This window comes from Macaca mulatta, chromosome 14 (genome assembly GCF_049350105.2).
Source record: "Macaca mulatta isolate MMU2019108-1 chromosome 14, T2T-MMU8v2.0, whole genome shotgun sequence".
Classification (NCBI taxonomy): domain Eukaryota; kingdom Metazoa; phylum Chordata; class Mammalia; order Primates; family Cercopithecidae; genus Macaca; species Macaca mulatta.
The window spans coordinates 89,938,511-89,953,886 of NC_133419.1; the positions used below are offsets into that span (position 1 = coordinate 89,938,511).

Genomic DNA, 15,376 nt, shown 5'->3' on the forward strand with positions numbered 1-15,376 from the left:
CAGGCAACCTACAGAATGGGAGAAAAATTTTGCAATCTACTCATCTGACAAAAGGCTAATATCCAGAACCTACAAAGAACTCAATCAAACTTACAAGAAAAAAACAAACAACCCCATCAAAAAGTGGGCAAAGGATATGAACAGACACTTCTCAAAAGAAGACATTTATGTAGCCAACAGACACATGAAAAAATGTTCATCATCACTCGCCATCAGAGAAATGCAAATCAAAACCACAATGAGATATCATCTCACACCAGTTAGAATGACAATCATTAAAAAGTCAGGGAACAACAGGTGCTGGAGAGGATGTGGAGAAATAGGAACACTTTTACACTGTTAGTGGGACTGTAAACTAGTTCAACCATTGTGGAAGACAGTGTGGCAATTCCTCAAGGATTTAGAACCAGAAATACCATATGACCCAGCCATCCCATTACTGGGGATATACCCAAAGGATTATAAATCATGCTGCTATAAAGACACATGCACATGTATGATTATTGTAGCACTATTCACAATAGCAAAGACTTGGAACCAACCCAAATGTCCATCAATGACAGACTGGATTAAGAAAATGTGGCACATATATACCATGGAATACTATACAGCCATAAAAAAGGATGAGTTTGTGTCTTTTGCAAGGACATGGATGTAGCTGGAAACCATCATTCTCAGCAAACTATCGCAAGAACAGAAAACCAAACACTGCATGTTCTCACTCATAGGTGGGAATTGAACAATGAGATCGCTTGGACACAGGAAGGGGAACATCACACACCGGGACCTGTTGTGGAGTGGGGGGAGAGGGGAGGGATAGCATTAGGAGATATACCTAATGTAAATGACGAGTTAATGGGTGCAGCACACCAACATGGCACACGTATACATATGTAACAAACCTGCACATTGTGCACATGTACCCTAGAACATAAAGTATAATAATAATAATAATAATAATAATAATAATAATAAGTTGAGGATCAGAGAGGTAACGTCACACATTAAAATAGAAGGGCAGCTGGGGATAGAACCTATGCATGGACTCCTCAGAGTCCATGTACTTCATCACTATGTTTCTTACTTTCTGTTCCAAAAATTTGAAAAGTATCATCTAAAAGCTCAGGATCAAAATGTATTTTAAAAGGATTTATAATAATACAAAGATCATTGCTTTATTTTTTAATTTAGAAAAGAGCAGGATAAAGCTTCGCAAATTTTGACATTTGTTTTTCTACCAAATATTAATACCAAAAAACATCAATCACATATAATTTGGGATGGAATCCTAATCTACTAATGAGTATTTCACATTCTAATTTTCATTCATTTGGCCAGGCACGGTGGCTCCTGCCTATAATCACAGTGCTTTGGGAGGCTGAGGCAGGCAAATTGCTTGAGCTCAGAAGTTCGAGACCAGCCTGGGCAACATGGTGAAAGCCCGCCTCTACAAAAAATACAAAAATTAGCCAGACGTAGTGGCACACGCCTGTAGTCCCAGCTACTCGGGAGGCTGAGTTGGGAGGATGGCTTGAGCCTGGGAAGTGGAGGTTGCAGTGAGCCAAGATTGTACCACTGCACTCCAGCCTGGGCAACAGTGTCAGACCCTGTTTCAAAAAAAATAAATAAATAAAATAGAGGGTTCATGCATTTAAACTCATATCATATCATCACTTTCAGACCTGAAAACGTTTAGTCTGTTTCTTCCAGTATTTCTAAGTGAAATTACTTACTTTCAGGAAATAGTCATTTTCAGTTTGGGGGCCAGCTTTTTGATATCATAATGTAAAAATCATAACACACATCCATTTTCTGTAGTTCCCCATAGACAGCCCTTTTTAAAAACATGGAAAGAACTGCTAAGCTATTTAATAAGAAAATATTAAGTTGCTGACAGTAGATAATGTACAGAACAATAAAATCACACATTTTCCATGTATAATTTGACTTGTGGTTTAAAACACAAACCACGCTACGATCTTACATTGTTCAACATTAATGGCATTATATGTTAATATATCTGCAGGCAGTTACCCCAAATTGTCATCACTGGTTGTTCCGGAAGAATAAGATTAGGGAAAACTTTCTCTGATAATTCTGCATATGTCTGGAATGTTTACATTTTAAATGTGTAATTCTAACAAATTATTTAATAACTTTGGCTTTCTCACCTGAGAAAATACAGATAGTAACACCACAGGTAATATGGAATGTTCTGCTTTTATCCAACAATCTCCTGGTTCTCCTGCTTGGAACCTAAACAAAAATCATTTATTATGGTAAAAATAATGCAACAAATGTGATAAAAATTCTTCAGGATAGCATTGTTCATTGTGTCAAAATTTTTAAAATATGTCAGAAGCCTATTAATCAAAAATTGGTGGGATAAATTAGGATCTATCCAGTTAATGGAAAACCTAAACCATTAAAAATAAATGTGAGAAGGCTATATAATTCATATGGAAAGAAGTTTAAGACACATTGTTAGGTAAAAAAAAGTTACAAAACATAAACTACACAGTGATCTTATATTGATCAACATTAATGGTATTATATGTTAGTGTATCTGCAGGCACTTTCCACAAATTCTCATTAGTGGTTGTTCTGGCAGAATAAAATGAGGGTAAACTTTCTCTGATCATTTTGCATATTTCTGGAATGTTTAAGTTTGGAAATCTATATGATTTACTTTTGTAGTCAAAAAATAAGATTATTTCAAAATGAAGCAATCTCATCTATAGTTTGAAATGCCTGCTTGATCTTATAACAAATTAAAATGTCAAGCACCTTTGAATCACTGTTTCACACTCGGGGCAAATCTTTAAGAATTATTTAATACTGAGGGACTTAGGAGGGAACTTGTCATTCCCTGCCACTTATCTTCTCTTTCTCCAAGCCAAGCCAATAGCCAACCACAGGGATCAAAACTTAGCAGTTTAAATGGTAGGCAACCTAGAGAGAGTTATTTTCACATATTACTGCATTAAAAGGAAAGAATTTCTAAATATAATTACGTAGAAAGGGTTGAGAAGTTTTCCTAGAGTAAATCTGCATATATTAAATTCATAGAACATCAAAGTGGTCTCAAGTTAACAACTCCTTTTAAAATATCATTATCTATCCAGTGGTGCCTTGCTTAGTGAATCTTACAGAAGAAGAATCAAGATGCATACACACACAGTCACACATATACACAAAAACAAACAAAGACAAAAAAGAATTTTTGTTGAGTTTTAGCAGAATAACTGTTTTCCTGTTTTCTTACATACTTCATTTTACAACACTACATATAACAAATGACATCACTATTTAATCAAGACATGTTTCTCAAGCCTATTACACACTTCAGAATGACTATGTGTGTTAAGCAGAGATAAGTTGTTGCCAACACCAACAATCATTTCGTGTATTGCTCAGAATCCAAAGGACTCTAGTTTGCTCACCTAGATTTAGCTAAGTGAAAATACAGAATCTCAGTGAGACATGACATAATGGAAAGAACTCAAATTAGGATTGACCCTAGCTCTGCCATTCACTAGTCTCGAAGTTACTCAAAGCCTCTATGCCTGAGGTTTCTTGTGTGTGAAATGAAACTAACAATACCTGATTCCCGAATCCCTGTAAGTATTTGCCAGCGTGTATGTGAAATACTAAGCATAGTGCTGGAAATACCTGTTAATAATATTACTATTATCATCTGCCCTTATCTGGTGTTGCAGAATAATTCACAGATCAACTTGACAGGTGACATGGCTTTTACCATCATCTTAGAAGAAATCACTCCAGCCAAAAGTCAGACTGTGAAAACTAAACAAACTAATATGCGACTGTTACATTTGATTTTTATGCTGGAATTTGTAACTAGGACTGTTTTTTCTTACCTTCTGTGATCCTCGGAGGAAAGCCAAGAGTATTCGGCACATGGGTAAAAGGATAAGGCTGCAGTTGAGGTTAAGAACAGATGCGGAGGCTCTGCTTAGACACAATCCTAGCTGAACAAATAAGGCAAGGTCAGCACACAGTTAAGTACAATAGTAAAGCCTTGACCTGGCTCTACAAGCTACAGGTCTTACCCTATTGCTCTTTTAAGAATCATGCCAAATACCAACTCCTTCAAGAGCCTTGAATAGTCTTCCCTTTTCCTCTCACTAAAACCCCCTATGAACAACTGTTTTCTTTCTGTTCTGCACTGCCTTAAGACTTAGTACTCCTCGCATTAACGATAATGTTACAATCACCTGTAAACACTGTTCCCACAGAAACTCCATTTCTTGTTCTGCCCCTAACCCACTGTTCTGGCTGTTAAGAGTCTTAAGAGTTTCTGTATATACTACACCTCCACATGCATGTGGTGTTGGGCCCTTTGTTCACTGATAACGTCAGTTTTCAAGCAAGTTTTTCATGTGTGTTCTCTCTCTCTGGAACACTCTCAGTCTCCACACAACCCACCCATTTACACACCACAGCTTTTCTCCAAGCTCTGCTTATCACTAACTCTATTCATCTTTCTGGTCACATAGTAAGCACGACTCTTCTAGAGTTCTTTCCTGGCCAGAAACTAGGCAAGAACCCACTGGTATACATGCACTCATTGCTTTCTGTACTTCCCTGATTATGTCTCTAATCTTCTTTCTAATCTTTTTAAAAATTTTTATTTTGTTTTTAATTGACAAATAATAATTATATATGTATGGGTACAATATGATGTTTTAATACATGTATATATCATGAAATGATCAAATCAAGCTATTTTACATATACATCCCCCAAAACACTTATCATTTCTTTGTCATAAATTTATTTATTTATTTATTTTATTTTACTTTTTTGAGGCAGGGTCTCACTTTTTCTTCCAGGCTGAGCGCAGTGGTGCCATATGGGCTCACTGTAGCCCTTTCCTCCTAGGTTCAAGTTATCCTCTTGCCTCAGTCTTATGAGTAGTTAGGACGACAGATGCATGCCATGTGGTGAGCATGTTTAAAATCCACTCTTAGTCGGGCATGGTGTAATGCACCCATAGACCCAGTTACTCTGGAGACTGGGGCAGGAGGATTCCTTGAGCCCAGGAGCTTGAGGTTGCAGTGAGTCATGTTAATGCCACTGGAGTCCAGCCTGGGTGACGGGGCGAAACCGTGTCTCAAAAAATAAAAAAAAAAATTAAAATTAAAATGTACTCTTAGCTATTTTGAAAAACACAATACACTATTATTAACTATAGTCACCATGTTGTGCAATCGATGACCAGGCCTATTTCTTCTAACTGAAACTTTGTACACTCTGTCCACTCCCATCCCCACCCTCTGGTAACCACCATTCTACTCTCTACTTCTATGATTTCAACTCTTTTAGATTCAAAATGTAAGTGAGATCATACAGTATTTGTCTTTCTCTGCGTGGCTTATTTCACTTAGCATAACATCCTCTAGATAATCCATGTTGCTAAAAATGACCAATCTTAAATAAGATGGTGCCTTGAAAAAACTGAGATTCATATATTTGACTATGTCTTGGGAGGAGGATATATCCATTATTTTAAGCACCATTTTCATTTGGTGATAGCTAACTTAAAGCATTATCTTCATATGTTCACACTGAAAGCATTACGTTCATACTACAACAAATGAAGAATATACTGGAATAAAAATGCAGAAATGTTAGCAAAAGCACACCTATTTCTTATTATTAGCCACACATAGTTTGGATCAATTTATGCTTATTAATACATTAAACCTCTTTCTGCAACCCTAGGAAGTAATTAACAATATTATCTTTCTTCTTAAAAGAAAAGGAATATTGAGTCATAATGAAGTTAAGAATTTACCCAACATAAGACAATCAGAAAGTTGTGGAGCCAAAATTCAAACCCAGATAATCTGACTCCAGCATTTATACTATTAACCCCTACTTTATCGTGTTGCTAAATTGCCTTTAAAAAGAAAATGTCCAGAAGTCACATATTAGGTAATAAACATTTTGTTGAATGACTTGATGAATGAACAAACATTTGAGGTAAGTGGTTTTAGACAACCATCCTAGATAAGACTTCCCTCCTAGTAACCCTCTCCAGCTCCAATAAGGTTATTGTTCTTGTTCTTTGATCATTAAAGGAAACTGAGGTATAAATATTTGAGAAGTACTAGACAAGGTCACAGCCTCATATACATTAAGGATTGCCTACACAGTATTATTAGGATGGGATTCCCAGCATAATTATTCTGTTACTTCCATTTAGTGTGTGACATGTTACCTTGAATTTTTTATGTTTTAACCTTTTTCTGTAAGTAAATGTTAAACCCCTCAAAACCAGGGTAAGTATTTCTAAAATGTTTTAATATTACCCTACATTTTTATTTCAATTATCTGTTTATCAACTGCTTTTGAATATATTTTAATGTAATCATCAGATCTACCCTGACAAGCTGAGTAGATGTTATTATTGCCACGTCAGAGATGAAGAGCTGTTACAAAATAATAATAATTAGGTCCACAACAAGAAATCCTGATTCAATGACTTTGTGTAGTGCCTGAACATGGACATTTTTGAAAGCTTTCCAGATGATTCTAATATGCCACCTGGGTTGAACACCACTACCTAAGGCTATTTAGCCAACTGTACTCTTTACAAGTTATGAAACAATGGCAACCGTTAAATTATAGCAAGTAAATGTAATTGCATATTTCCAAACTTACTGGCCAAATGTAGCTTTAAAAATACCATTTTTATATTAAAAATACAAAAGTAAATAGTCTAGGCATAAATAAAAAACAAAGCAAGAACAATAAAGATCTCATCTATAGAAAGCTGACATAGTAAGGTACAACAAACAGGTCTACCATCTCTTTATCATCCAGTACAGAACAGTTGCTAGGCTAAGTGTTTTTAATGAATCATTGAAAATATTTTCAAAAACCTTCTGAAGTAAGAACTATTATACTCATTTTTTTTTACAGATGACTTGTATAAGGATCTTAGAAGCTGTATAACTTGTCCAAAGTCAAACTAGTTGAAAAGGAATTCTGTATGCTGGACTCTATGACTCTTTTCATCTCAGGGTTAAAACTAAGGCAAAAAATGTACTGAAGGATATGGAAGGATAAATACTAAATTGAGAGACATGAGAAAAGCCTACTCCAATGGCTCCTTTTCCTTAGTTGCCAGTAAAGTATGTTAGTTAAACAGAGGTCTTGGGTTTCATCTTCTATCAAGCATGACTACATTGTTTATTACTTAGTCACGAGTTACCCCATAGTCCTAGCCAGCACCATTTCCTCTTTAGTTGATAATATGAATTTATGTGTTTGTGTCTTATAAGACCTCAAACTTCTCTGACTTTCTACGCATTACCTTAATTCTTATATATTATCACAAGGACATTCCATGGAGAAGCAGAAACCCCAAAGGTACCTCATTTCTCCTTATTACTGCCTCTCAACTCTAGAATCTGGCTTACTCCTCCTTTCTACTCTTTTCCTGCACCCAGGTAGTAAGTTTTTCAAAGGCAGCATCATTATATTTTTTTTACAGCTATATATCCTCAGCCCTAACAAAATGGTAGTATTCAGTAAATGTTTGTTGAATTGAGCTGAATCTTTAAACACAGATACCATGCTCTGATAAGCATTTTATTTGGTTACAACTCTCAAGTTAGTTCAAATATTTACAATCTTTGTGGCTATTTTATTCACAAAGCTTGTATGTCCACCAATAACTTTAAATTGCTCAGCTTGCAGTATCATGGAAAATATTTTGAAGTGGTCACTGAAAATTCCCCACTGTTATCAAGAAGATGAAGTCATATATATATACACACACACACACACACACACATACATATACACACACACACATACACACACACACACACACACACACACATATATATATATATATCAAAAAGCAGGCACCTCAAGAAAATTCCTAGTTACATTATTCTTACTCCCAGAATCTGTAGGCAACTCTATCCATCAAATTGGACAATCAATAAATCCTGAGTGAATACACGTATGGGAGCTGAAAAAAAAAAGAAATTGAACTCATGGAGACAGAGAATAGGCTGAGAAGAGTAGTGGGAAGTGGGGAGATGAAGAGGCAATGGTTAATGGGTACATGAACTCAGTACCCATTAAAAGGAATAATATCTATTGTCTGATAGTACAATAGGGCAACTACAGTTAACAATAATTTACTGTATATTCCAAAATAACTAAAAGAGTGGAATTACAATTTTCCCAAAATAAAGAAATGATAAATGGTTGAGGTGATAGATATCCCAACTACTCTTACTACACATTGCATGTTTGTATCAAAATATCATGTGTACTTTATACATATATGCGATTACTATAATAATTAAAAATTAAAATTGTGTAAGAAGGTAAATCTAAGCAAGCTTCAAAAAGAAGTCTTGTGTGAATAAATGAACGGATGAATAGAAATAAATAATAATTTAGAATACATATATTTTGACAAATATAAATTCACAAATATTTTTATTAACAGATTTTGAAAAGACTAAAGGCTTAGTCTGAAAGAAAGTAGGACGAGACCCAAGATGTCTGACTAGATACAGCCAGGAGGAACATCTCACACTGAGAGACAGGGATATGGAGAAGACTAGCAAACTCTGAGCAGATCTTCAGCAGGAAAGCATTGAGAGTGGGTGAAGTGAGGACACAGACAGTGGGCTGAACTTGGGGAGGAAGCTGGGAGCCCTGTAGGGGGCTGTTGAGCACTGGGGCTCGTTCCTGGACCCCAGCAACTCCGGGGGAAGGAGTGAGTTAAATAGGTGAGGAGTGGTCTGTCCTCACCAGGAACCTCCAAAAGTCCCAGCAGCAAGAGAGCCTATGACTCCTACAGACACTTGAGCTGACAGAGAGAGTTGGTAGAGAGGTGGAAGAAACAGGATTCCAGCCTATGCAGAGCCTAGAGGGTTTGGCACAGGAACAGTTGCAGTGGAGCATGGCCAGGGTGCCCATCCCCCAAGACTCTCCATGTCCTTCTAAGTGATGTCAGCCTTTGAGAGACTGTCGGACCTAAGGAGAGCACGGTGGTGTTGCAAATGGGATGGGACCAGTTCAAACTGCACATCCCCTGTCTGCTGGCCTCTCCTGGGTACAGCCTGGCTGTATGTTCCTGCTTGAAGCACAGCCTACGATGCCCAACCAAGTTGCTTCCCAGGGATTATCATCATAGCTCCTTCACTGGAAGACTGTGCCTGTTTGTTGAAGAATTCCAGTAGACCAGCCCCTGACAATGCACACTAGCCAACCTGCAGCCTTGCCCCACTACAGTCTCCCTCTCCCCATGTGGGCAGACCTCACCTCCCTTACCCAGCCAGTACATGTGTGTGAATGCATCCCACTCTGCCACTACAGATGATCCAGAGCTCACTATCTAACCCTTTGCTGACGCAGGAGTGCCCTGTTACACTACCACCAACAGCACAAATGCATACATGGACGCTGGCAACTCTGCCTCTGCCACCGCCCTGCACCAGCCACACTGCCACTGCCATAGGCATGAGCATACACAGGACCACTTCAGGCTCACTCCCACCAGTGCACCACCCAAACCTATAGGAGTGAACCCTGCCAGCACCAGCTTTGTAGAGTTGTGGCCAGTAGACTGGGACACCTGAGCCCCCCAGTGAATCAGATTCCTAACCTCAAAGGGCCAGAGACCGAAGCTGGGGGCCTAGTACAGCTGCCCAGAGTTAACCATGCAGTCCAGGAGTGCTGAGCTGATCCTTGGCCCCCTAAAACTTTCCAGAAATAAAGTCAGTCTACTGAACCTACCTTAAACCACAACAACTTCCAAAGGCATCAAAGAAAATAAAATTGTAAAAAACTCCATCCAAAGAACAGTAACTTCAAAGACGAAAGGAACATCAGTCCACATAGATGAGAAGGAATCTGGCAACTCAAAAATCTAGAGTGTCTTCTTACTTCCAAATGACCACATTAGGTCCCAAGCGATAGTTCTTAACTAGGCTGAAATGGCTAACATGACAGAAATATAATTCGGAATATAGATAGAAACAAACATCATAGAGATTCAGGAGAAAATTGAAACCAAATCAAAGGAAACTAAGAAATACAGTAAAATGATGCAGGAACTGAAAGATGAAATGACCATTTTAAGTAAGAACCAAACTGATCTGATAGAGCTAAAAAACTCACTACTAGAATTTCATAATCCAATCACAAGTATTAACAGCAGAATACACAAAGCTGTGGAAAGAATGTTAGAGTTTGAAGGTCAGTTCACCAAATTAACTCAGACAAAAATAAAGAAAAAAGAATGAATGAAACCTCCAGGAAATATAGGATTAAGTAAAAGGGCCAAATCTACTAACTGGCATCCCTCAGAGTAAGCAAATTGGAAAACATGTCTGAGGATATAATTCATGAAAATTTCCCCAACTCTGCTAGACAGGCTATCACTAAATTCAGAAAATGCAGAGAACTCCTGTGAGATCCTATACAAGATGACCATCCCCAAAACACAGTCATCAGATTCTCCAAGATCAAAATGAAAGAAAAACTGTTAAAGGCAGCTAGAGAGAAGGGGCAAATCAAACAACAAAGGGAATACTTTCAGGCTAAAGTGGACCTTTGAACAGAAACCATACAAGACAGTCAAAATTGGGGGCCTATATTCAGTATTCTTAAGGAAAAAAAATCCCAACCAAGAATTTCATATCCAGCCAAACTAAACTTCATAAACAAAGGAGAAATAAGATACTTTTCAGGCAAGCAATAGCTAAGGAAATTCCTAACGACAAGACCTGCCTTATAAGAGATCCTGAAGGGAGTGCTAAATATAAAGACAAAAGACCATTACCAGCCACAACAAAACAAACTTAAGTACGTGGACCATTGACACTATAAAGCAACTACACAATAAAGTCTGCATAATAACCAGCTAACAACATGATGATAGGAACAAATTCACATATATCAGTAATAACCTTGAATGTAAACAGGCTAAATGCCTTAATTAAAAGACAGCGTGGCAAGCTGGAAAAAGACACAAGAGCCAACTGAATGCTGTCTTCAACAGACCCATCTGACATGCAATGACATTCATAGGTTCAAAGTAAAAGGATGGAAAAAAATCTACCAAGTAAACAGAAAACAGAAAAAAGCAAGGGTTGCTACTCTAGTTTCTGACAAAACATACTTTAAACCAACAATGAACAAAAAAGACAAAAAAGGGCATTACATAATGGTAAAGGGTTCAATTTAATAAGAAGACCTAATTATTCTAAGTAGATATGAACTCAACACAGGAGCACCCGGATTCATAAAAAAAAGTTCTTAGAGCCCTATGAAGAGACTTAGATAACCGCACAAAAATAACAGAAGACTTCAAAACCCCACTAATATTATTAGGCATAGCCTTGAGTCAGAAAACTAACAAAGATATTCAAGACATGATCTTGACACTTGACCAAATGGACCTAACAGATATCTACAGGACAATCTACCCCCAAACAAGTGAATATACAATCTTCTTATCTGCACATTGCATATACTCTAAAATTGACCACATGCTCAGCCATAAAACAATTTTCAGCAAAATTTAAAAACCTAAAATCATACCAACCACACTCTTGGACCACAATGCAATAGAAATATAACTCAACACTAAGAAGATTGCTTGAAACCATACAATTACATGGAAATTAAATAACCGGCTCCTGGATGACTTTTGGGTAAACAATGAAATTAAGGTAAAAATCAAGAAATTCTTTGAAACTAAGAAGAACAAAGATACAACATACCAGAATCTCTGGGACACAGTTAAAGGAGTGTTGAAAAGGAAGTTTACAGCACTAAGCACCCACATCAAAAAGTTAGAAAGACTTCAAATTAACAACCTAACACCACAGCTAGGGGAACAAAAAATAACCAAAATCAGAGCTGAACTGAATGAAACTGAAGGAGGAAAAATCATACAAAAGTTCAGCAAATGGCAAAATTGATTTTTTGAAAGAATAAATAAGACTGATAGACTGCTAGCTAGACTAATATAGAAAAAGAGAGAAGATCCAAATAAACACAATCAGAAATGACAAAGGAAACATTATCACAGGCTTCAGAGAAGTACAAAAAACACTCAGAGACTATTATGAGCATCTTTACGCAAACAAACTATGAAACCTAAAAGAAATGAAGAAATTTCTAGAAACATAAACCCTCCAAAATTGAACCAGGAAGAAATCGATACCCTGAACAGATGAAATAATAAGTTCCAAAATTGAATCAATAATAAAAATCTTACCAGTCAGAGAAAACCCAGGACCAGACAGATTCATAGCCAAATTCTACCAGATGTATAAAGAAGAGATAGTACCATTCCTACTGAAATTATTCCAAAAACATGAGGAGACTTTCCTCTAACTCATTCTGGTACCAAAACCAGGATCATTCTGGTACCAAAACCTAGCAGAGATACTATGAAAAAAGAAAACTTCAGGCCAATATCCTTGATGAAAATAGAAGCAAAAATCCCCCCAAAATATTAACAAATCAAGTCCAGCAGCAATCAAAAAGTTAATTCACCACAATCAAGTAGGCTTTATACCTGAGACAAAGGTTGCTTCAACATACACAAATCAATAAATGGTATATATCACATAAACTTAAATATTAAAAAAACATGATCATCTCAATAGATGCAGAGAAGACTTTGAGTAAAATTCAACATTGCTTCATGTTAAAAACCCTCAACAAACTAGGTATTGAAGTAACATAACCCAAAATAATAAGAGCCATCTATGACAAACCCACAGCCAACATCACTTTGAAAAGGGAAAAGCTGTAAGCATTCCCCTTGAGAATGGAAACAAGACAAGGATGCCCTCTCTCCTCTCACCACTCCTATTGAACATAATACAGGAAGCCCTAGACAGAGCAGACAACTAAGAGAAAAATATAAAGACATCCAAATAAGAAGAGAGGAATTCAAATGATCTCGGTTTGCAGATGATATGATTCTATGGCTAGAAAATCCAATAATCTCTGCCCAAAGCTCCTAGATCTTATAAACAACTTCAACAAAGTTTAAAGTTAAAAATATCAAGGTACAAAAATTAGTAGCATTTCTATACACCAACAATGTTCAAGCTGAGGGCCAAATCAAGATCATAATCCCATTCACAATATCCACAAAAATAATAAAATACCTAGAAATACAAATAACCAGGTAAGTAAAAGACATCTTCAAGAGTATTATAAACACTGCTGAACAAAATCAGAAATAACACAAACAAATGAAAAAAAATTCCATGTTCATAAATGGGAAGAATCATTATAGTTAAAATGGCCATACTGGCCGAAGCAATTTACAGATTCAATACCATTCCTATCAAACTACCAATGCCAGTCATCACAGAATTAGAAAAAAACTATTTTAAATTCATATGGAACCAAAAAAGACCCCAAATAGCCAAAGCAATACCAAGCAAAAGAACAAAGCTGGAGGCCTCACATTACCTGCCTTCAAATTATACTACAAGACTACAGTAACCAAAGCAGCATAGTGCTGGTACACATACACACAGTCTAATGGAACAGAATAGAGTGCCCAGAAATAAAGCTGCGTACCTACAAGCATCTGATCTTTGACAAAATCAACAAAAGCAATCAATAGGAAATAATGTTGCTAGGATAACTGCAACTATATCCTCCTAGCAACAATATAAATGGTGCTAGGATAACTGGCTACCCATTTGCAAAAGATTTAATCTGGACCCCTTTCTTAAAGCAATATAAAAATCAGCTCAAGATGAATGAAAGACTTAAATGTAAAGCAATATAAAAATTAACTTGAGATGAATGAAAGACTTAAATGTAAAACCTAAAACTATAAAAAGCCTGGAGGATAACCGAGGAAAAAATACCATTCAGGACATAGACCTTGGCAAAGATTTCTGATGAAGACAACAAAAGCAATTACAACAAAACCAAAGATGGACAAATAAGATCTAATTAACTAAGCAGCTTCTGCACAACAAAAGAAACTATAAACAGACAACCTACAGAATGGATGAAAATATTTGAAATCCATGCGTATGACAAAGACCTAGTACACAGATTCTGTAAGAAACTTAAACAAATTAACAAGCAAAAAAAAACAAACAATCTCATTAAAAAGTGTGCTAAGAACATAAAAGGACACTTTTCCAAAGAAGACATACATGTGGCCAACAAGCATATGAAAACAATATTCAACATCACTAATTACTAGAGAAATGTAAATCAAAACCACAATGAAATACCATCTCACACCAGTCAGAATGGCTATAATTAAAAAGTCAAAAAATAACAGATTCTGGGAAGGTTGCAGAGAAGAGGGAACACTTACATGCTGTTCATGGGAATGTGAATTAGATCAGCCCCTGTGGAAAATAGTTTTGCAATTTTTCAACAAACTTAAAACCAAACTTTCATTTGATCCAGCAATCCCATGATTGAATATATGCCCAAAGGGATATAAATCATTCTACCATAAAGACACATGCACACATACATTCATCACAGCACTATTCACAAGAGCAGACATGGAATCAACCTAAATGCTCATTAATGACAGACTGGATAAAGAAAATATGGTATATGTATACCATGGAATACTACACAGCCATAAAAAGAAACAAGATCATGTCCTTTGCAAGAAATATGAATGGGGCTGGAGGTGATTATCCTAAAACAGAAAACCAAATACCGAGCACATGTTCTCACCTACAAATTGAGAGCTAAACATTGAGTAGATAGGAACATAAAGAATGGAACAACCGACATGGGTCTACTTGAGGGTGGAGGTTGGGAGAAGCGAGACATTCAACAAACTATCTATGTGGTACTATGATTATTACTTGGATGAAAAAAATAATCTGTACACTAAATCCCCATGAAACACAATTTATCCCTATAGTAAACCTGCACATGTACTACTGATCCTAAAATAAAAGTTTAAAAAAAATGAGAAGAAAATATTTAAATCCAATATTAACATTATGGAGCAGAAGAAAGTGAAATGAGGGGAATAAAACCTCATTACAGAGCATCTTATAAGTCATAGATCTTAAAGTAAAATTGACCAGTAAAATCCCACTATTATCTCTTTCAAGTTATGAAAAAATTATTTGAATTTTCTAATGTTTGCATTACTCATCTGCCAAGAAGAACATAATACTACTATGTGAGGAAATTCAGTCACAAACTACTTGTAACATGCCTCTAAAACATTTTCTATTCAATAAATGCAATCCTTAGTAAACTTTTGTTTTATTCTGCTCCTTTTGGGAAGAAAGAATTTTTAAAAAAAGAAGAAAGGGAGCAAGGGAGGGTAACGATGAAAGAAAACTAG

At 36.4% G+C, this 15,376-nt stretch overlaps 1 protein-coding gene across 6 annotated transcripts in view; it reads right to left on the reverse strand.

Moving 5' to 3' along the window:
* Window positions 1-15,376, reverse strand: part of NOX4 (NADPH oxidase 4) — a 170,725-nt gene that overhangs the window by 119,144 nt on the left and 36,205 nt on the right. For 5 of the 6 annotated variants that reach the window (XM_001105331.5, XM_001105410.5, XM_002799737.4 and 2 more), the window contains 2 exons: window positions 3,882-3,992; window positions 2,172-2,256 (listed from right to left, as the gene is read on the reverse strand). In XM_001105331.5, coding sequence (XP_001105331.1) covers window positions 2,172-2,256; window positions 3,882-3,992 — 196 coding nt within the window. The remainder of the gene's footprint in view (window positions 1-2,171; window positions 2,257-3,881; window positions 3,993-15,376) is intronic. The other variant, XM_015115392.3, reaches the window with a different exon arrangement.